Source organism: Hemicordylus capensis, chromosome 3 (assembly GCF_027244095.1).
Source record: "Hemicordylus capensis ecotype Gifberg chromosome 3, rHemCap1.1.pri, whole genome shotgun sequence".
Taxonomy (NCBI): domain Eukaryota; kingdom Metazoa; phylum Chordata; class Lepidosauria; order Squamata; family Cordylidae; genus Hemicordylus; species Hemicordylus capensis.
In genome coordinates this window covers 240,059,152-240,083,612 of record NC_069659.1, presented here as the reverse complement: position 1 = coordinate 240,083,612, position 24,461 = coordinate 240,059,152, and the positions used below count along the sequence as shown (strand labels likewise).

Sequence of the window (24,461 nt, the reverse complement as noted above, 5' to 3'; positions counted from 1 at the left end):
TACATTCTGTGAAAGTGGTCAGAAACATCCTTACTTTCTGTAGGATGTGCTATATCATACATATGCAGGATGTAGCAGATCTGAAAGTGCTACACAGTAATGCTAAGGCCAGTTTGCACTTTATATGGCAGCAAACTGAATTTTGCCGACCACAAGTCAATATTATCAGAAGCCATGGTAATTCCAGCTTTCTGTCGCTGGATCCAGTATGCTGAGAAGGAAAATAGTGAGTTCAAAAACCAAAGAAAAAATAGGGGGGGGGGGGCAGGCTGATACTAATACTTAGAATTAGGGATGTGCAAAAAATTTTGAGCACAGATTGATCTGTGCCCGAAACGAGCAATTTCGGGTGATTTGGGTCCGAATCACCCCCGATGTCCCCCGATATTTTTCGGGGCCAAGCCGAATCACCCCTGATTCGTGCCCAAAAAATTCGGGTGATTCGGGATGACGTCTCTTTGAATTTCCCGCCTTTTGGCCTCCATTGATTTGAATGCAAAAAGGTCTGATGTGACGTCAGCTTGAATTTCGGGTCCCAGTGGCAAAATAGGGGGTGAGGTGGTAGTGTCTAATGGGTGGAGGCTACCACCCAAATTTCAGGGGAATTGGGCAAGGGCTGATTTTTAGGGAATTTTTGAAGTTTTAGTGTCTTTGGGGCAGTTTGGGGGCATAGCGTGGGATCTGGGTAAAAAGAGTGGGGTGGGGTGGTAGTGCCTAATGGGTGGAGGCTACCACCCCAATTTCAGAGTGATTGGGCAGAGGGCTGATTTTTGGGGAATTGTTGAAGTTTACGCGTCTTTAAGGTTTCCCCCCATAGAGAAGCATTGAGGTGTCAGCAAATGTATAGCTTCACGCAGGGGGCAAAGGGGTGGCCTAGAGCAGTGTGGGGTTGGTGGTAGTGCCAGGTAGGGTCAAGGAAGCTACCTGAATTTTTTCAAAGGATTTGGGCAGAGGGCTGATTTTGGGGGAATTGTTAAAGTTTATGCGTCTTTAAGGTTTTTCCTCATAGGGTATACATGGAGCTTTCAGCAGCCCCATAACTGCACTTGGGGGGTGCTGGGGTGGCCCAGAGCAAGTGGTAGTGTAGTGCACATAGGGTGCCAACCACCCCCATGGGTTTCTAACCCATGGGGTACAGGGTTCTGTTGTTTCAGAGGTATTCTGAGTGTGGATTCTATGATAGCAAATTAGAGTGGATTCATGGTGTTTCATTGAAAATCTCATTAGCTATCATAGAATCCACACTTGGATTTAATCCAAATCCGAACCAAATCAGGGGTGATTCGGGTAGCCCAGATTCGGGCACAGAACAGAAAGGGGGTGATTCGGTTCGGGTCCCGAACCGAATCACCGAAAACCCAAATTGCACACCCCTACTTAGAATTAGCATCCAAGTATTCAGACAATAACTGAAGGAGCTTGCATTGTGATTCAGTTTGCTTTGTGATTCAGATTTTAAAATCACACTTAAAATAAATTGTTTCTTCTATTTACACTTGAAATAGACTGTTCACACTTAAAATGAACTGTCTGAGCATTCAATGAGGCATATTCATTTCTTGGCTTTCCCCTTCTAACAGTGTAATATGGCAGAACTAGACTATACAAGAGAAACAGAGCTGCTGTCCTAGATCTCTTCCTCCCTTTCCTTGTTAACAAGATGTTTCCTAATGTGGGTATTTCAGACCAGAAATTGGGCTCACATCTGGGCAGCACTCACATGGGGACACCATGAAAACCAACACCTGTGGCTATACACACAGTTGCAACTATTAACACGATCATGACAGGTTACTATAATTGTGCACATTGCAGTCGCCACATATATCATACCTAAGTATATAAAGGCACCAGGTCTCATAAATGGTATCTCCACATGAGTGGATTCTGGTGCAGACCAAGTGGCAGCCCAATCTTGCTTTCAAGGTGCTTGCAGCGGGGCCGGCACACATTTGAAAACAGAATTAATCCTCATTTTGGGATATGGAATGCCCTATCTGTCACAGGCAACAGTGGGAAATTTAACCAGTGGTGAGAAGGAAACTGGAGAAGTGGCAGCTGATCTTGGTGATGATGTCTTAAGAACAGCTTTGCTGCATGAGACCAAATATCCACCAAGCACTTTATTTCCAGAAGCAGAGAGTCAGATGTTCTTGGAAAGCTCACAAACAAGCTATGATGGAAAACTTTCTCTGACTTGCCTGTGATGTGCCTGTAGGGAAGGGTGAAGAAGAGGAGATCTGGTATTGTGGTAGCAAGAATGAATTGCCCTCTTTTCTAAGCAGGATCCACCCTGGTTTGCATTTGAATAGAAGACTACATGTGAGCACTGTAAGATATTCCCCTTCAGGGATGGGGCTGCTCTGGGGAAAGTATCTGCATGCTTATGCAGAAGGTTCAGAGTTCGTCCTGGGCATCTCTGAGATAGGGTAGGGGTGTGCACAAAAACAGCTTGCCCGATTTGGTTCGAGTCCTTCAGCTCAGGACCTGGCCACACAAATAGCCCATGTGCGGCAGCCTTCAAAATGGCTGCTGCAAGTCAGGAAATGGTTGGAAAGGCCCCAAAATGGGCCAAAGTGGCCCGGAAAAGACCGGGGGGAGGCCAGTGAGGGGAGTGGAAGCTTAATAGACCCCCCCATGGCCATGGCAGCACCCCCCGAAGGTGGCAAAATTACCCTGGGCCCAGCAGTGAGTTATATATATAGTTTTAACTTTTAAAACTCCAGACCGGCTTCAAGCCAAACGGCCCTGTCTGGCTCAAGGGTGAACCCTCAAGCCAGTCCAGTTCGATAGTTAACTGGCTCAACCTTGAGCTAGTTTGCACATCCCTAAGATAGGACTGAGAGACATTCAAGGCGTGTTTCATTTCTCCTAACATCAAGACGTTCAAGGTGTGTTTCATTTTTCCTAAACAATTTTATTCCATTATGTCCTACTAGCAGATTTTGCATAAGAACATGCCAAAACCTCAAATTCAATTACCTTGATCACACTTTCTCCAGGCCTCATGTCTGTGTAAATCTTGACATTATATGATATGTTGGAGAAGGTTGGAGAGTTGTCATTTGCATCGAGCACAACAATATTGACCGTGACTGGCAGGCTTTCTTGCACACCATCAGAAGCTGTCATCTTCAAAATAAGCAGAGGAGAGTAAATCTTTAGAAAAATATAATTAAGTGAACATACTAATGCAAATACAACTTGACTTTCACTGTAATTTTTAGAAAAATACAATTAAGTAAAACATACTAAGGCAAATAAAAATTGACTTTTGCTTCTCATATTTTAACTTGCATTAAATCTATGCCTTAGGGTTAGTAAATCAATCACATTAGAATTTCAGTAGTTACAGAAGTCAGAAAGCAATCCCTCTGAGACCTACTTTCAAAGTGTTTTTCATATGAATTGTAAAAAATCATGGGGTAAATATCTTCCTTTTAGTCCTTCTTGAGATCTCTTAACAAAGTACATTTTTAGGTACATTTGAAATGTATACCTAAACATGTACCTAAGGACATAAGAAGAGCCTTGCTGGAACAGGCCAAATGAGGCCTATATAGACAGCATACTGTTTTCTGCAGTGGCCCATCAGATGCCTCTGGGAAACCCAAAGACAGGAAATGAAGTCATGTCCTCTTTCCTGCTGTTGCTCACCTGCAACTGATATTCAACAGCGTGTAAAATGTGAATGCAACAAACAAGTGTATCACATGCAAACATGTCTATAGTACAAGTACCCTCAACTTTCTGATAGGTGGCTGCTACTCCTTATCAAGTGAGTGGCAATGTGGATTTGCCTTGCATCATAGGTATGAAATGGCCTTTGTTGAGAAATAATAGAAACAACAAAAAAAAAAACGCTATTAAAATTATTATTGTCAGCATTCCAGATTATCACTTGCAGGTTGAAGGCCCACGTAACCCTGGCATATTATTAGCCAGTGACCTGCTTATACCAGGGCTTGACAATTCCCAGGATCCAACTCAGCATAGCATTGCATGACTCATGTAGCACATGAGCCAAGTGATGGACAGATGCAAGCAGGAGGAGGAGAAAGAAAGCAAGGTTGGAGCAGGTTGCTCGCTCCCTCTCCTGGTCATGTCAGTCCATCATCTACCTGAACCAGAAGGATGTAACCAGGAGAAAGGCAAGCAAGGTGGCAAGTCTGCCCTCATGGAACATAGGATGTTCCTGGGGACAAGTGGTGAGTTCACCCCCACATGGAACAGAGGGCATTGTAGGGAGTGAGCAATGAGCCTGACACCACATGGAGTGGAGTGCATTGCTGCAAGTGAGTGGTGTAAGTGAGTAGAATGAAGGGCATTTTTGAGGCTGAGCTGTGAGTCTTCCGCACCCATTAAACAGAAGGTAGTCTGGCTCCTAAATGTTGGACTGGCTTCTAGAGTCAAAGAAAATTTGCAAAGGCTTGGCTCATGCCAGTGGGCAATACGAGTTGACTATGACAGTGTTATGAGGAGCTGCATTTCTCACAGAAGAGAAGATTCTGAAGACTGGTCTTAAAACTGGAAAAATGTCTCCTGTCCAGACACAAACCTCATAGATGTTTTTGCATCTACACTCTTGGGGGGGGGGGAATTAAAACTTCTGTTGGACCCCGCTAACTGGGCAAAGAGACACCTTTTTAACATAGTGATTCTCTTCATTTAGCAGGGGGAGAGTAATTGGCCCTATCCATCCCCAGCATAGTACCTCCAGTGACTGTTGCTGGTATCTATCTTACATTTCTTTTTAGACTGTGAGCCCTTTGGGGACAGGGATCCATCTCATTTATTTATTATTTCTCTATGTAAACCGCTTTGGAATCTTTTGTTGAAAAGCGCTATATAAATATTTGTTGGTGGTGGTTCAAAATCAGAACAATAACACCAGTTTTCCAAAAGTTAAAACCTTCAAGTTAGTACCTGAAAGAATACCCACTGTTGCACTAAAACCAGCCCAAACCTTAGTGCTTACCGAAAACGTGTACAGCTGCTGGAGCTCCCTGTCAACAGGCTGAAGTAAGGTGAGGTAGCGTGTTATGCCAGTCTGAGTCACAGTGAAAAACGTATTGTAGTCATTTAGGAAAAGATGGAGCAGGGGATCTTTTGTCTTCAAAGAGAAACAAAGAAAAGACATTATGTCCTCAAAGATATAGCATCACTATACATAAGCATCTTCTAATAATGGAAATAAATATCTGGACTGACAATGAAACGGGGAAATGCCATATGCCTCAGCTGCTGCAATTACAACCTGAATTGTAGGTTGGTTATTCCCCACTCTTTCTATACTATTTTCCTTTAACCATAAGTGTTGCAGAAAAAAGCCTCATTCTTACAATGAGGGGTTTAAAGCAATGAGGAAAATACAATAATTTATGATTTAAAGCATCTGCTTCCATTGTAGGTCTGGAGAAAGCTGCCAGTATGCTTAATGCAAAGAGCGACACAATAGCATTGACGTGTTGGCAATCTGTGTAGGGCTTTTGCATGTACTCTATAAAAACAGAAGTATCTCCTTCTGTGCCACATAACAAGCCACATACAAAGAGGCCTTTTGTTTTCAGGAAAAAGAGCAGACATCACTCAGAGGTGGAGAATTATCTTGATTTACAAACAAACAAAAAGAACCCAAAACACTATAAAATCTAGAGGGGCAAAGTTGTCATATGGTGAATCCTAGCTCTTGAATTCATACTACATTTCTAAATGTATTATAGAAATGTTTAAAATAATGGAAAATAATTTCACTCTACATAGCATGACCTAATCATACATATCTGAACACCTTGATCAAAGATTCCAAAATAACATTTCCAACCTAAGCAGGCCCTCACTCTGGGTGGATTTTGTCATCTGTATAATGATATATGTAGGTTTGGGATAAATAGAAACTTTATATTTCTGAATAAACAAAGGAGCACCACAGGCTGGTCCTATAAAATAGTATTTTGCAATACTATTGTGAAACATATTGTTATAGCTGAAAGCCACCAGGCCCGCTGGGCAGCAAGCCAGCTATGTGGAGCAATAAAGGGATGATTTCACACATCCAATTTTCAAACTGAAGAATCACAGCAACTAGACTTCCAAAAGTGTTGTTTTAGTTTTTCTGAAAGTAACAATACGCATTTTCTAAGCAACGGTTGCGAAATGTAGCATATCTTTTCAAAACCATGAATTCTAATATATTTGGCTTTTAAAAAAACATTTAAAGTTACTAAAAATTAAAAGGAGATACTCAAGAGACAGTGCCTGTAGTCAGTCATGCTCCAACAGGCATAACAGCACCAGAGCAAGAGTTGGGAACAAAAACAGCAAATAAGAGAAAAGAAAAGGCTATTTTTCACACGTGATGCTTAAATCAGATTCATCCACCCCATTAGCTCTCTTAGTATTCTGCCCCATGTCAACAATTCTACCATGTGCACACATACAAAATGGGAGACTCAAAAGTGTGCAGTGTATGAAAAGAGAAGGCTGTTTTGGAGATGATTATAAGGGAAATCATGAGTGATTTGAACTCTTTTGTCTTATTGCAAACTTAGATATGCCCATCTTTGGGCATCATGGGATGAATAAGAAGCACTGGCAGACTAAACCATACACTTGTGTTTCCCCTTGTGTCACATTCAAAGCCAGAGTCAGTATTTAGTCAGAGGGATGAAAAGAGAGATAAATATTAAATTAAGCAAATTTTGAACTCACTACATATGGAAATGAAAGATTAGAGCACTTAGTTGCCGAAGGAAAAAAAGCCCACTTCAGTTATGAAAACAGAAGTACACAAAACAACAAATTAGTGGTTTCCAAAATATAGTTTTTGAAATGAACAAGAATAAAACCATGCTTTGGTGTGATGCTTTTCTTTTCAGATACCATAATGTGAATTGGTAGGTAACTGTTCTGTGTTTAATTCAAAATTATATTTTTGGAAAAATAATTATTAAAGATTCCAAATTTGATTTTTTTCAAATGTTATTTGAGACTTGTTCACACAGGAAGAAAGATGACAAAAAGGTAAACTCAAGCAATAAAAGTTAATATACCAAGATGAACACCTAAAAATACCTACAGGAATGGCACCTGGTTGGACCTATAAAGCAAAAACAGACAAATGGGAAATATATATATATAATGTCTGGAAACCCACGTATAACTAATCTGTTGAAGCAGGACATATAAAAGCACATGAGGCATCAAACAGTCAAAAGCATATACTATCTGCATCTTTTTAAATGTCCTTGGAAAGATTACAAACTTGGCCTGAAACAGTAATACCATCCTCTACATTTCTGGTAGCACTCCTCAACCAGAGAGACTAATTTCTGTTATAAACTATGTCTTGATGGGGTCTCAAAGATCACAATTTATGAAGATCAGTAGATCAACTTATAAGCTGAAGATAAGAAGATCAACTTATGAAGATACATTGTGAGAATGAAGATCACAACTTTGGACAACTTATGAAGTCAGCTGCCATGTCATTTTACTTGAAGAGCAAGAAATATTTGAGGCTATTTCTTGATGGTGATCTGGTAATGGTGAGGAAGCTTGCAGGAGAGAGAAGAGGAGAGACAACATCTGCTCCTAGGCAGACCCCAGGGTGAGAGACTGGGTGCCTGCCTGTTTGCTTCTCCTGCTGCCCCCCAGGACTGGCTGCTGTGCTGAGGTGAGGCCTTGTAGGCCTGGGGCCTGGGGAGGAGGGTGACTTGGCAGTTTCCTGGATTCCATCTGCCTAGAGCTGCCTGATCAGGGCTATATGGGGTTCTGCCAGTGGCGGCGGGGGTTGCCCCCAGGTGTCGCATGACCAAAGGGGGTCGCGCCTTTGGGGGACAACAAAGGCGAGGGCCAGGTCTCCTGACCCAGGTATTTGTATGTGGGGGGCCATTTAATAGTGGGGCTTCTGTTTTAATTAGTTCTGGATGAGATAGTACTAGGATGTGTCTGGGCTTACCTGGAGATGGGGAGACAGGGTGCGTGTCCACTGACTGTGGGGCAGCCATTCCGGAGGTGGTGGGGAACAGAAGAAGTAACGTTGGCAGGTCAGCAGGCCGTTACAGGGGAAGGGGACTTGGAAATCTAATAGTTGTTTCCCCTTCTGGCTGTCCTGCCAGCTCTTTGACCTTGGGGAGCAGTGCCGACCAGCCTTGGAACCTCACCTTGCTCCTCTGTAATGCCAGGTCGGTCCAGAACAAATCAGAAACCATCCATGATTTGATTCTGGATGAAGGCGCCAACCTGGTATGTATTACAGAGACCTGGCTGGGGGCCCAGTGTGGTCCCGGCTTCTCTCTCCATGGTACTCTGTTGAGGAGCGGGTGAGGGACCGTGGGCGGGGAGGTGGAGTGGCTGTGGTCTATAAGAATAACCTTTCCCTGACCAGGATCCCTTTTAGAGTCTTGTACCATATCGAATGTGTGTACTTAAGTCTGGGGACAAGGGATAGACTGGGACTTTTGTTGGTGTACCGATCGCCCCACTGCTCAACAAAGTCCCTAACTGAGCTGAAGGACTTCATCTCGGACTTGGTGTTCGGGTCCCCCTAGTGCTGGGGGACTTCAATGTTCACTTTGAGATCAATTTGTCTGGGGCCGCTCAGGATTTCATAGCAGCCATGACGACTATGGGCCTATCTCAAGTGGTCTCGGGGCTGGCACACATTGCTGATCACATGATGGATTTGGTCTTTCATTCTGATCAGGGTGGTGTTCCTTGGGTGGGGAATCCTGTGATTTCCCCATTGTCATGGACGGACCACCATCTGGTTAAAGATGGACTCACAATCACTTCCCACCTTTGCAGGGGCGAGGGACCTATTAAGATGGTCCGCCCGATAATGTTATTGGATCCAAAAGGATTTCAAGAAGCCTTGGAGGGATTTAGTGTTGGCTCTGCTGGCGATCCTGTTGATGCCCTGGTGGAGAATTGGAACAACAAACTCACTGGGGCAGTAGACATGATTGCTCCTAAGCGTCCTCTCTGACCTGCTTCAAAACTGCCCCCTTGGTATACAGAAGAACTATAGAGGCTGAAGCAGCAAGGTAGACGATTGGAGCGCAAGTGGAGAAAGACTCGGCTTGAATCCAACAGATTGCAACATAGGGCTCATTTGAAGACCTATGCTCAGGCGGTATGTGCAGCAAAGAAGCGATTCTTTTCTGCCCATATTGCATGCACAAGTTTACGTCCAGCGGAGTTGTCCAGGGTTGTGAGAGGGCTAGTATGTGCCCCTCCTCCCTTAAATCAGAATCTGGAACCATCAATTATCCGCTGTGATGTATTTAATGAATTCTTTGTGGGGAAAATCTCTCGTATTCAGGCTGACTTAGACTCCATCTCCACAATTACTCCAGTATCTGATGTGGAGGTGTCCAGTGACTCCTCTTGTGTGGTTAGGTAGGATCAATTCCAGTTTGTGACTCCTGAGGATGTGGACAAGCTGACTGGAACGGTGCGGCCTACCACCTGTTCTCTTGACCCTTGCCCGACATGGCTTATACTATCTGGCAGGGTGGTTGTTGTAGAAGGCCTGGTAGAGATTATAAATGCATCTCTGAGGGAAGGTAGGATGCCTCCTTGTCTTAAGGAGGCAGTTATTCGACCACTTCTGAAGAAGCCTACCTTGGATCCCTCAGGCCTGTTTCCAAACTACCGTGGCTGGGCAAGGTAATTGAGAGGGTGGTGGCCTCACATCTCCAGACAGTCTTGGAGGAAACTGATTATCTTGACCCATTTCAAACCGGTTTTTGGGCAGGCCATGGGGTAGAGACTGCCTTGGTCGGCCTGATGATCTTCAGCTGGGAACTGACAGAGGAAGTGTGACTGTATTGGTCCTTTTGGACCTTTCAGTGGCGTTTGATACTATAAACCATTGTATCCTTCTGGAGCGTCTGAGGGGGTTGGGGGTGGGAGGCACTGCTTTGTGGTGGTTCCACTCCTACATTTCGGGCAGGTTCCAGATGGTGTCCCTTGGAGGCTGTTCTACTTCAAAATCTGGACTTTTGTATGGTGTCCCTCAGGGCTCCATATTGTCTCCGATGTTGTTTAACATCTACATGAGAGAGCTGGGAGAGATTATCAGGAGATTTGGTGCAGGGTGCTATCAGTATGCTGATGACACCCAAATCTATTTCTCCATGTCAGCATCATTGGGAGAGGGCATAACCTCCCTAAATGCCTGTCTGGAGTCAGTAATGGGCTTGATGAGGGATAACAAACTGAGACTGAATCCAGATAAAACGGAGGTACTCATTGTGCGGGGTCAAAACTGTGGAGACAATTTTGATCTTCCTGTTATGAATGCGGTCATGCTTCCCCAGAAGGAGCAGATACAGTCTGGGGGTGCTTCTGGATCTGAGCCTCTCCCTGGTGTCGCTGGTTGAGGCAGTGGCCAGAAGTGCCTTCTATCAGCTTCAGCTGATACGCCAGCTGCATCCATTTCTTGAGATAGACGACCTCAAAACAGTGGTACATCTGCTGGTAACCTCCAGACTGGATTACTGTAATACACTCTATGTGGGGCTGCCCTTGTATGTAGTCTGGAAACGACAGTTGGTTCAGAATGCGGCAGCCAGGCTGCTCTCTGGGTCATCTAGGAGAAACCATATTACTCCTGTATTGAAGAAGTTACACTGGCTGCCGATATGTTTCCAGGCAAAATACAAGGTGTTAGTTATAACCTATAAAGCCCTAAACCGCTTGGACCCTGGGTATTTAAGAGAATGTCTTCTTTGTGAACCCCACCGCCCATTGAGATCATCAGGAGAGGTCCGTCTGCATTTGCCACCGGCTTGTCTGGTGGCTATTCAAGGGCGGGCCTTCTCCACTGCTGCCCCAAGGCTTTGGAATGCGTGCCTAGTAAAATAAAAGCCTCCCCATCTCTGACAATTTTTTAAAAAGTCTTTAAAGATGCTCCTTTGGCGTGCGACTAAAACTATCACCTGAGCATAGATCTTCAAATGAATGGATCCGACCTGGTATTACAGAGGAGCAAGGTGAGGTTCTAAGGGTGGTCGGCACTGCTCCCCAAGATCAAAGAGCAGGCAGGACAGCCGGAAGGGGAAACAGCTATTAGATTTCCAAGTCCCCTTCCCCTGTAATGGCCTGCTGACCTGCCAACATTACTTCTGTTCCCCACCACCACCAGAATTGCCACCCCACAGTCAGTGGACACACCTCCAGTCTCCCCATCTCCAGGTATGACCAGACACATTCTAAAACAATCTCACCCAGGACTAATTAAAACAGAAGCACTGCTATGAAATGCCCCTCCACATGCAAATACCTGGCCCAGGAGGCCTTGCCCTCGCTGTCCTCCAAAGCGGCTCCCCCAAAGGGGCAATCTCCTCTGTTGTGACCCCTTCGGTGGTGATCCCGCCGGTGGCGGGCCTATTGCCACTGGCAGCACCCTATATAACCCTGAGCAGCAAGCTCTGGCAGATGGAATCCAGGAAGTCCCCCCCCCGTGGCTCCCAGTCCTTCAAAGCCTCACCACAGTCCAGCAGCCAGTCCTGGGGGCAGATAGCAAGCAGGGGGGCAGAAGCAGCCAGGCAAGCACCCAGTCCCTCACCCTTGGGTTTGCCTGGGAGTAGATGTTCCTCCTCCTCTTCTCTCCTGCAGGCTTCAGTTAGGGACAGATGTGAACCCCTGAAGACTAAATCGAGCTACTAGTGACATAATAACTTTTGTAAATACCCAAAATGCTGAAGCCAAAGGATAGTTTTTGTACTGATACTGATAGTTCCCATATATAAAGTAAACAAATCTCCAGCAAGCCAAATTGATGGTGACATGACAATATGCTTCAGTCAGTTCCATGAAATAAGCTCTTGCTGATTCAGGTGCCATCATTTTCAACATCTCCATCTTTACCAGAAACCTCTTGAGAATGTCAAATCTATGATAACTCTTAATTTGGGGGGGGAGGGATTGTGAGGAATACCGAGAAAGATGGACCAAAAGCCAAGATAGCCAATCAGGGAGATTACAGTCTATGCTATAGCACTGAAGGTAAGATACAACCTACAAGGGTTACAAGTGGCTCCAGTGAGCCAGGGATCTCACACCTTTCTCACCAGAATAATAATTTATCAGGTGTAGTTGTGCCTACCAAAAGCTGAATTGTGCCAGGATGACATCTTTGTTGTCCATGCTAGACTCCCTGGGCATTGCAACAGAAAGGATTATAACCATCCCTTTCACACTGGTCTTAATAGATAGCACATAACGAGGCTATTCACATGCACATGCAAAAGCAGTTTTGCATGCAGGATGGGCCTAGTCCCAGTGGCACAGTGATGGCAAACTCGCCTATGTAGCCTCCCTCTAAAACAAGGAAGCCACCATCTAACAGACCCTAGCACTTTCAGGGAAATGAGGGGGAATCCCCACAATGCACCGTGCACTCACACGGTACATTATTGGAGCTCTGGGGACAGGGTGAAAATGGGGCGAGGTATCCCAGCACTCCAACCCTCAGAGCTATCGGTATCAGCCAGTGCTTGTCTGTGTAGTCAATCCGCCCACCCAAGGAAGAGGAACTGCTTGTCTGTGGAGAGGTAAGCTCTTCAGGGCTTCCTCCCTGCAAATCGTATTGCCCTTTCTTACTGGTCATGAGAAAGGGCTCTGTGTCATGTTTCTTTAATAAAAGTCGGTTTTGTTTAATCCCAACTATCGATATCCACCATTTTATCACCTTCTTTCCGCAACAGAAAGTTTATCAAGTTCCTGTAGATCACCATACATGGCTTATGAGCAGTATTCAGCTTGGTGGGTCACTCACAAGGCCTGCTCTAGATATTCTACAACAGAGCTAATGCCAAGTTTCAAGAAAACTGGAAGGTTTATCCTATAATGACTACTTAATGCTCTACTCTAATTCAGTGTCTGAGCTTGTGAACGCCATGCCATTATTATTAAAAGTAACTTTTAACTTTTTATTCAGGAGGGAAAATGTATATTCATTAATTTTACCAACTCTTCAAATGCTGATGTTCTCACATGCCCAGATCAGATTGTTGCACCCCAGGGGTTTGTCTACAGGGAGCCAAATTAGCAACAGATTCTTATTATGGTGTTTGATTTAATGTAAGCAATGGAATCATAATATTTTAATTTTGAATTAAATATTTTTGCTAGTATTTAGATGAGATTACACTGATGTGAGCTAACAAAGTTGACTCTTTAATAAACTTGCATGAAAATATCCTGGCATAATTACTTAGGCAGGTAATTCTATTTCCCCCTTTCCATCCTCTTCTATTTGCTGTCATGTAATTCTATTTAATCATTGAGATGAATCAGTTAGAAAAATTGGGTAGGTTTAGTCAGAAAAAATAACATTGAGTGGAGAGAGAGGGACATGACAGTATTCTTCCAACACCTGAAGGGCTGTCACATAGAAGAGAGGTCAGTCCTTGCTCCACAGGGCAGGACTAGATCTAATGGACTTCTGTTATAGGACAGTAAATTTCAGCAGAACATTAGGAGAAACTCAGGGTTGTAGCTAGGCGAGAGTGGGCCTGTGTTCACCCCTCTCTCTGGCAACCCCTCAGAGTGTGGGAGATAATGAAGAAAATAGGGAGCAGTGGAACTGGAGGCCTCTCAGGAGCTGGGGGCCTGGGTTCTTTGAACCCTTTTGCTCAATTATAGCTACACCCCAGGAGAAACATTCATGATAGGACCAGCTCAACAATGGAACCAGTCACCATTAGTGAGATAGATTTTCCCTCACTGGAAGTCCACCATTCGCATAGGAACATTTCTTTAGATAGCTTAATTCATAGCATACCCTGTTTAAAAGCTTCATGACAAGGAGCCATAGATGTCTTTAAAAAAACCAACAGTCCGTACATTCTAGCAAACTAAAGCCAACCAACTCTTGTTTATTCCCAGCTACTTATCATCATCCCAAATGCAGTGTTCCTTCATTACCTCTTGAAATAGGGCTGCTGGGGTACAAAATTCCAGGTGTCTAGCTGCCATTGGTACCTAAACCATTCTGAAGAGGGGGGCAGGAAGAAGTTTCCTTCTCTTTCTCCTCCCCATAGTGCTACTATTTATAGGCTACAGTTTCCTGTTAGTCCCTGTTTGAAGTTCCAGGTACAGTGATGGATTTGTGACTGGATAAAGATTTCAAGTCTGAAAACCATGAGGAACGGAATGTTGTCACATATAAATATTCTGTCTTCTCTTATACTAACATATACAGGTGAAACTCGAAAAATTAGAATATCGTGCAAAAGTTCATTAATTTCAGTAATGCAAATTAAAAGGTGAAACTGATATATGAGATAGACGCATTACATGCAAAGCGAGATAAGTCAAGCCTTAATTTGTTATAATTGTGATGATCATGGCGTACAGCTCATGAGAACCCCAAATCCACAATCCCAGAAAATTAGAATATTGTGAAAAGGTTCAACAGTCTAGGCTCCTGTGTCCCACTCCAATAATCAATCCATAACACCTGCAAAGGGTTCCTGAGCCTTTAAATGGTCTCTCAGTCTGGTTCATTAGGAATCACAATCATGGGAAAGACTGCTGACTTGACAGTTGTGCAGAAAACCATCATTGACACCCTCCATAAGGAGGGAAAGCCTCAAAAGGTAATTGCAAAAGATGTTGGATGCTTCCAAAGTGCTGTATCAAAGCACATTCATAGAAAGTTATGTAGAAGGGGAAAGTGTGGAAGAAAAAGGTGCACAAGCAGCAGGGATGACCACAGCCTGGAGAGGATTGTCAGGAAAAGGCCATTCAAAAGTGTTGGGGACTTTCACAAGGAGTGGACTGAGGCTGGAGTTAGTGCATCAAGAGCCACCACACACAGACGGATCCTGGACATGGGCTTCAAATGTCGTATTCCTCTTGTCAAGCCGCTCCTGAACAACAAACAACGTCAGAAGCGTCTTACCTGGGCTCAAGAAAAAAAGAACTGGTCTGTTGCTCAGTGGTCCAAAGTCCTCTTTTCTGATGAGAGCAACTTTTGCATCTCATTTGGAAACCAAGGACCCAGAGTCTGGAGGAAGAATGGAGAGGCACACAATGCAAGATGCTTGAAGTCCAGTGTGAAGTTTCCACAGTCTGTGTTGATTTGGGGAGCCATGTCATCTGCTGGTGTTGGTCCACTGTGCTTCATTAAGTCCAGGGTCAACGCAGCCGTCTATCAGGAGATTTTGGAGCACTTCATGCTTCCTTCTGCAGATGAGCTGTATGGGGATGCTGACTTCATTTTCCAGCAGGACTTGGCACCTGCCCACACTGCCAAAAGTACCAAAACCTGGTTCAATGACCATGGGATTACTGTGCTTGATTGGCCAGCAAACTCACCTGACCTGAACCCCATAGAGAATCTATGGGGCATTGCCAAGAGAAGGATGAGAGACATGAGACCAAACAATGCAGAAGAGCTGAAGGCTAGTTGTGTGCACGGACCGGTTTGGAGACCATTCTACTGGCCTCCAAACAGGTCTGGACAAGGGGTGGTTTTGGTTCGGGAGGGTTAGGGTGGGGGGTTCCATTCAGGGCAGGGGGGGCTTTACTCACCTCTCCCGCGCTTTGCAGCTTCGGCGCCATAATTACCTAAAAAAAATGCGGCTGCAGAATCGCTCACCGCCCGTTCCTATGGCTCCCATGGCTCCTGCTTGTTTCAAAAACCGGGCGGCAGGATACTTCCCTGCCACCCCCGAAGCCCCCTCAAGCCATTTTAGCTCTTTAAATCTCGCCCCGGACCGAGTCCTATAGCGCTCGGGCGGGCGGCGGGGAGATATCCTTCCGTCCGCCCGCCCCCTTCCCTGCCTTCTGCGAAGTGCAGGAAGCCTTCTGCACGTGCGTGCACAGAAGACTCCCTGCACTCGAAGTGCAGGAAGCCTTTTGCGCATGCGCGCAGAAGGCTCCCTGCACTTCGCAGAAGGCAGGGAAGGGGGCGGGCGGATGGAAGGACATCTCCCCGCCGCCCGCCTGAGCGCTATAGGACTCGGTCCGGGGCGAGATTTAAAGAGCTAAAATGGCTTGAGGGGGCTTCGGGGGTGGCAGGGAAGTATCCTGCCGCCCGGTTTTTGAAACAAGCAGGAGCCATGGGAGCCATAGGAGCGGGCGGCGAGCGATTCTGCAGCCGCATTTTTTTAGGTAATTATGGCGCCGAAGCTGCAAAGCGCGGGAGGGGTGAATAAAGCCCCCCCCGCCCTGAATGGAACCCCCACCCCAGTGCCGGACCACAGCTCCGTGGTCCGGTGCACACCCCTACTGAAGGCCGCTATTGAAGCATCCTGGTCTTCCATAACACCTCGGCAGTGCCACAGGCTGATAGCATCCATGCCACGCCGCATTGAGGCAGCAATTGCTGCAAAAGGGGCCCAAACCAAGTACTGAATACATATGCATGCTTATACTTTTCAGAGGTCCGATATTGTTCTATTTACAATCCTTGTTTTATTGGTTTCATGTAATATTCTAATTTTCTGGGATTGTGGATTTGGGGTTCTCATGAGCTGTACGCCATGATCATCACAATTATAACAAATTAAGGCTTGACTTATCTCGCTTTGCATGTAATGCGTCTATCTCATATATCAGTTTCACCTTTTAATTTGCATTACTGAAATTAATGAACTTTTGCACGATATTCTAATTTTTCGAGTTTCACCTGTATATCCCAGTCATATGGGTTGCCAAACTGCATTTCTTTGGGATCCTATAGATTCAAGTAGTTCACTAACACGCTGCACAGTTACACATATTAGAATAAACTTACTAAACACAGGTTTCCATGCAGGGTTTTAGCTAAAATTGAGTGGATGGGTTCAAAGAACCCAGGCATCCCAGTTCCTGAGGGGCCCACAGTTCCACCTTTCCCATGTTATCTTAATTATCTCCCTCACTCCGAGGGGCCACCAGGGAGAGGGGCAAACACAGGCCCCAGCTCCCCTAGCTACGCCCCTGTTTCTATGTATTAACGAGCCCCTGGTGGCGCAGTGTTAAAACTGCCGCCCTCTAACCAGAAGGTTACAAGTTGGATCCTGACCAGGGGCTCAAGGTTGACTCAGCCTTCCATCCTTCCGAGGTCGGTAAAATGAGTACCCAGAATGTTGGGGGCAATATGCTAAATCACTGTAAACCGCTTAGAGAGCTTCAGCTATAGAGCGGTATATAAATGTAAGTGCTATTGCTATTAATGCAGTTCTGTAGCACCTGAAAAACCTGCTACAGAACTTGATGTTCAGATGCAAAATGTGTAGCAGGTTTGAAACCTGAGTAAAACCAGTGAGAGGAAACAAGGCATCGGGAAGCCATCCCAGATGCCTACTTCAGCACATCTCCATGTTAAGGTAACATATATAGCCATCACATGAAAGCTGCCAAGAATGCACATGAATCAAAGATTATGATAGACTCATCTAGACAAGTGCAAGAGAGAAAGCAATAAAGGTTCTTAGAAGGTATCAGTTCTTAAAATTCTCAAGAAGCTTCTTAAGTCTTTTTTCCATCAAAGAGGAAGGATATTTAATGCAAAAATAAACACAAATTGGCATGATTCAGACAGGTTAGGATCTTTCAAGCCCCATTGTTTTCAGTGGGAGATACTTACACACATGCTTAACATTCACACTGGATTCAATGGGCCTTGAAACTGCTTAAGTTTGGCTGGATCATGCCCATGGTGTTTTCAAAGTAGACTTTCACATTGATGTGTCACAAAATGCTACAGTATATTTTCTTTTCAATCAGCCACCAATCAGCATAAAGCATCATAACCTGCTTCTAAATGCATATCACCCCAAATTTATATCCTAAATGAAATGCTAACATCGTGTTTTCATCTTATTGATGTTGCCAGAAATTCATTACACTTAATTTCAGCTAGGATTCTTATAAGATACCTAAGTAGCTAGCTACCTCCTATTACGCAGATGTCTATAATTTCAGAATGCTGTAGACTAGTTCATGCTAGGATGGCCAGATGCAAAGGAGGACAAGGGGAATTTCAGCAAGTGTTGCTTCTCTCTTCTTCACTGCTCATAAGAGGCAATCATGAATTACAGAGCACATTCTGAAATCTGTGTATCCAAAACACAGACAAAAATTGAATCTGGCAGGGTCATAATGTTCACCTCCAATGTGAGATGGGCATTATGGGTTCAAAACTAATTCTGCATCTTGGATTTTAACCTGCGCTTTAGTTGAATTTAGCCTTGCATCCTCCCTCCCTACCATCATCTGACCCATGAATCTAGCTCTCTGCCTCCAACACCCTGTCACTACTCTTTATCTTTTTCATTGCTTTTATCATAGTGGCATTGCACTTTCACTTCCCCAAGTGCCTGACATGCTGCAAAGGCTATGAGCCAGATACAAAAAGCTCTGTGAACTGTAGTTTTTTTCCATGCTTCCGATCTGTGTCAGTAACACTAGAAAAAACTACTATTCCCAGCACATGCAAGCATGACTGGCATGCAAGCATGATTGAATGTCAAGCATTGGTAAGGAAGGGGTGGCAGAAGACATCCCTATTCCTTTTCTGTTGCTGCTGAACAACAAATCCAAAAGGGAACAACAAATGCAAATCTTGTTCCAGTGGAAAGGGCATGGGGGCAGGCAGGCCAGCAGGATGCTGTAACCCTGTCACATTCTCATTGGAGGTGCAACAGAGTCTGAAACAGGCTCATAATTTGGTTAATGACTAAAGGGGAATCATGACGGAAGGGAAAATAGAAGGAAAAAGAGCAAGAGGAAAACCTAGATACAACTACATAAAGCAAATTAAAGAAGAGAAAAGGGAGGAGATGATGCTGACCTGAAAAGGCTTGCACAAGACAGAGAAGAGTGTAGAGTTGCTGGAGACCAATCTATGGATTGAAACATGAAAAGAGAGCAACTTTTCTCACTCCTGAATGACAAGATACATGTCATTTACATTACTATTAAAAGTACAGAAACTTGTCCTCCTTTGCATCTAGTCACCCTAATCTATGCTATACAGTATTCTCTTTTTTAAAACCATGAAACTGCCTGAATGAGTTCAGACACAGGCTCACCTTCCTTTGACTTTATAGACAGGAAGGAACACTGACATTGTTTTCCTTTATTTATTTATATATTTATCCAATTTATATACTGCCCCTCCTAATGTGGCTAAGGGCAGTTTACATTAAAATCAAACACACATAATAAAAAAATTAAAACAAAACATACCAAAACAAAACAAAACATTTAAACCAGATTAAAATTAAAACTAAAAGCCAGGCTAAAAAGATGGTTATTTAAGGCTCTCTTGAAGGCCTCCACAGAAGATAGTCCTCTCATTTGCATGGAGAGCACGCTCCACAATCTAGATGTAACAACTGAGAAGGTCTGATCCCAAGTCAACACCAGGTGAACTGGTGACATCCATCTTAATGAGCAGTGGTGATGTTGTAGAGAAAGGCGCTCTCTCAGGTAACCCTAAGCCATTCAGGGCTTTAAAAGTAATAACCAGCTTTGCCCAGAAATGTAACTTTGCCCAGAAACATATCAGCAGCCAGTCCTCCTGTTTAAGAACAGGCATAATGTGGTTTCTCTGGGATACCCCAGAGACCAATGTGGCAGACGCATTTTGGACTAACGGAAGTTTCCAAACTACATAAAAAGGCAGCCCTACAAAGAGTGCATTGCAGTAGTCCAACCTGGAGATAACCTGCCAGTGTACTATAGGGATCTGCCCAAACTGGTCCAGCGCTTCCTTAGGGAAGCACTGAAGTGGTTCTGGAGCCGACATTCAAACTGGTTCAGCGGGGTGGGGGTTGGTTCCTTTAAAAAGCAGGTAAGCAGGACCTTACCTGCTCCTCTGCCACCCCACCGTTTTTCGGGGCACAGCGCTTGCTGTTCAAAAGGCCATAAACGGCTGCAGCGCTGCTCCCTGCAGCCTGCATGTGCCAATGCCATGTGCAGGCTGCTGGGGGCAGTGCTGCAGCCACGTACAGCCTTTTGGACAGCCACTGCCACACCCAGAAAATTGGTGAGGTCCTGCTTATCTGCTTTTTAACAAACCAAGCTCTGCCTCACCCTCAGCCGTCGGAGCCATTCATGCACATCCCTAGTGTACCACTGTTTTCAAGTCATCCTTCCTTAGGACTTCCTTGTACACAATTTAATCCGTGTTATTTCATTCTAAATAACAAAAGAACAAATTTGGACTACAACTGATCGTGTTTCTAAAACTTCCTTAAATTTTGTTTGCAATCTCCCTCATCATCAAGACTTATGCTTATTCTTCCTGAATTCATTTAATGCACCAAACTAATCAGAACAAGTCTAGAGTCACTACACTTACATTATTTCTAGCCTAGCCTGAAGTGGGCATGAATTCAGTTCCAAAAGCCACTTGACAAAATATTTCACTGCTTTTGAAGTGCATCTTAGAAGCAATAGCTTCTTGGAACTCTGAAAGCTATTCTTAATCCATTATGATTTTATTTCACATAGTAATAAAAACCCTTGCAAAGGCTGAATGATGTGATCAGTTATTTTATCTATTTATGTAATCATATATCCAATGTTTGTGTGCAAATATAGAATTTCACATAGCACACATGCGTATTTTTAATGTACACACACTACTAACCTCTTCTATATCATTATCCAAAGCTAAGATTTGCAATGGAGACGTCAAGTTCTGGTTATCTGAGATAGTTGTTCCCACAGGGGAGGATTCTAGAATAAAGCCCTCATACGTTGATTCTGTAAAATAAGGTTTCTGATTGTTTTCATCCAGAACTTCAATATGTAGATTGGCAAAAGCTGGAAGAGGGTGACCATTGTCTTGCTCAGCCTATAAAAGCAAAAAGCAAAATGGTTAAGGTTCCCACTGATGCATTCTATTGGCTCCTGTCTATTTCTTTATTCTCGTAGCTGCAGGCCTATAATTCCTTCCTAACTGTTTGTATATAGAAAATCTAGTTACCATTACACTCTTGCCTTGCCAAAAAGCAGAAGCAATGTTTAGGCTATATATATAGCCGCAAACCGGGGACACTATGAGCAGGATTTAGTCTTTTTCCCAACAGTGAATGGCACACTTGAGAGGAAAACTATTCAAAGTAATCCCATTGAAATTAAAAGGACAAGTTAAGAATTTCTTAACCAGTTCTTTGAATTTAAATGGGAGAACGTTGAATAATTTTCCTCAATATGTCAGCTGTGTCCTTAAGTGTACCCCTTTTCTTTCTCCATTATTTGTAAATGGTTGTCATTAATTTATTTTCCACAGAGTAAAGAAGTGCACTTTACAGTATGTAAAATAAACCCTATGTGACTATACAGTACTGTGTGAGCAAACCCTGGGTAGCTCTCACTGACAAAGATCCAGCTATTTGAGTATAAGTGAACACTACACTCTCCATAGGGCCTTGCGATTTTGTTCAGTAGTCGTCCCTTTTCATATAATCAAGCTGTCATCATGATAGGCATTTTACTTTGTCATTGGTTGGGGTTGCTTGCTTTTGTAAATTAATATGGGTATGATTCAGCCAAACACTATGTTCTTCTAAAGCCCATTGATTGCAACTGGGGAGAGTTGAGAACTTGTTTTAATTTCTCATTTAAGTCGATGGGTGTGAAATCCTCTTTGAGGAGTACAGGAAGAAACAAAGAGTTCTGTGTCAGGAACACTAGCTCATCGGGTAAATTTTTCACAGAGATCCTCTTCCCTGATTGAGGCAAATGTTGAGTATTAATAAAATCTATTTAATAGTATTGTGCCATAAAAATGGTAAACCTGAGGCTCCCTTCCACCCATATAATACAGTGGACCCACATTATTTTGTGAAATACCCTATAGATATTAGACATTTAACCCAACCTATATATTTGGTCAGGAAGGATTAGGGTCCTACCACAGTGCCCAATGCAATTCCTTGCTGGTACTGCCCTCTGTTCCCTAACATATTGAGGTGAAATGGAAAGGAGGGCTTGCATTGGGTGCTGCATTGGGCCCTCACATAAAGCCCTAGATGCAGCCATGAGCATGCCCCATGATTCAATATTTCTGGATTCTCTTCACAGCGCCCAATATAAGTGTTTCCTGTTGCTCCTCTAACCTCTTGGGATAGGTAAAAGGGGGTGGCACTGGCAGCAATGAGGGCTAACATCAGACACTGCAAAACTGTACAGCAAAACAGATCCAACTGGAACTGAGCCCAGATTCTAGAGGTCTGTGTCCAATTCTAATTGGACTGTGGGAATGGAGAGGATGCCAGTATTCTTTTGGCCATTTAGGATTCCTTCCCACTGCTACAAATCTGGGCACCACCCCTTATAACAGTAATATACCCTTGGAGAGTTCAGAAAAATTACTGACTAACATCACTGCAGCACATTCTGAATTATGTAATAAAAATCCTCATTCATTTTAAAGCATAATCATTAATTCTAAATATCAAAGCCTACTGTAATTAAACCCCAGCTGTGTAAGAAATAGATAGAGTATGCTGAGACAATATTTTATAACTTTTGCAGCTCACACTCCTCTCTCTTCCCTCTGATCTCCACAGACAAAGACCCTCTGAGTGGGAAAGTATGATTGAGTTTTAAATAATCCGTTTCAATGAGAATATGAAAACACACACATTGAAACACACACACACACGCACACACACACACACACACACACCTCTCTAAGGGGAAAAAGGATGATTGAGTTTCAAATAATCAGTTTCAATCAGAAACATATTTAGGGTCAAAATGAATCTAAAGATTGCACTCAGTTCCCCAGCTAATATGGATCACTTAACCATAAATAATCAGTGAAATGAAACTGTCACTTCCATGAGATGAGACTGGGCAACTATTTGAGACAGGCATGTTTTTACATTTGTTTCTTATCTCCTGCCCCCAAAGCAACAATTATCCAAATATCTGCCTAATTCAGATATGAAGCAAGGTGATATTTCCTTGTGCCAAAGCAGAGCAGTTCATCTGAACCCAGAGCTTCTGGCAGACTTTCCATAGAGAGGAGTGACATGAAACATAGCAATATGTAGGATTCTTCTACATGAAACATAGTAATAATATCAGCAGCCTGCCCTCTAGAAACCTGAAGTCTCTTCAGAAAGGAGATAGAGGTCAGGTTTTAGAACTAATTGTTCACAATATAGCAATGGAATATACTAATAATTAACTGTTGGTATATTGGTACAAGCTAACTGTTAATGAACACCTCAGACCTATTGGAGAATAACACAGAATAATAATCAATCATTTTCAATCAATCATCAGAAGAATAATGTCATCTGCATATAGTTAAAAGATACAAAACAAGGACAGGACTTTGTGAAACCATTTGTCATACGACACATTTATTTTTGCTTCCATCTGCTTATACCACAGTTGCCCCATCTTTGCCCCATTGCAGTTGTGGTATGGTGTCCTTCAACAATCACTGAAGCTATATTTTGGAGGCATACAGATGTTCTTGTTTGAAACAGTTAATTTTTTCTCACACGCATACTGAGGTATAAAACACTTCTCTTGGTATTTCTCATTTCTGTCTAAAGCAGAGAAGTACCAACAGAAGCATGTTTCTCTGAGTTGCCTTATCTTCCTTTGCTTGTGTTGTATTTTGGTGACCATAAAACTCAAGAAGTTCAAACAACTTGATAAGATGTGTGCATCAATTTTCCTTCAATTTTCTATAAAGATTAGATTTCACTGTTCAACAGCACATAAGTTTGGGAGCCTCATATGCAATGCTTAACCCAACAGTTAAAATATCTTCCGGCAGACAAGGGATTGACAATTCCTAGTTACATAGCAATAGGAAGGCAGGTTTATGTCCTGGCAGTTAGGGATGTTTACAAACTGCGGTTCGAGCACATTTTGGGAGCGGGACCCAGGAGCTTTAAGAAAGAGAAGAACAGGTCCTTACCTATTCTCCGCTGCCCCATGCAGCTTCGTGCTGGGGCACAGCACCTTGTGTCCCAAGAAGCCCCACGTGGCGTCAGCACACACATGGCATCCATGTATGCACAGGTGCCATTTGCATGTTCAGTAACACCATGCTGACCATGCAAATGGAGCCTGTGGATGCACAGGTGCCATGTCCCTGCTGACGCCATATGGGCCAGTTTGGAACATGCACTGCCTCAGTAGGAAGCTGCATGGGGTAATGGAGAGCAAGTAAGGACCTGATCTCCTCTTTCTTAAAGCTCCAGGGCCTCATTCCTGAAATTTGCTCAAACCATGCATATCCTTACTGGCAGTTAAAGCAGTGCTCTCAAACATTTGAGTGGCAGAGTAACTCTGTTCTATAAAGGAGCTAAGCTCAGAAGTTTGCTATGAGGATTGTGAATCATACCCATCACTGCTTATCCAATCGGGTGCCACTTTAGAGGTAATGGCTGTCGTAAAGTGTATATAACAGAACTGTGAAAACTGAAAGGTTAATAGTTGTAGGAAGGGCTTCTATCACCAGAAGTGTCTGGGAA

At 43.7% G+C, this 24,461-nt stretch overlaps 1 protein-coding gene across 1 annotated transcript in view; it reads right to left on the bottom strand.

Annotated features, from left to right (window-relative positions):
- Positions 1 to 24,461, bottom strand: part of PCDH15 (protocadherin related 15) — a 1,296,732-nt gene that overhangs the window by 326,762 nt on the left and 945,509 nt on the right. Inside the window, 4 exon segments of the mRNA XM_053307474.1 lie at positions 2,983 to 3,132; positions 4,979 to 5,113; positions 7,079 to 7,099; positions 20,603 to 20,809. Of these exon segments, the coding sequence (XP_053163449.1) occupies positions 2,983 to 3,132; positions 4,979 to 5,113; positions 7,079 to 7,099; positions 20,603 to 20,809 (513 nt within the window).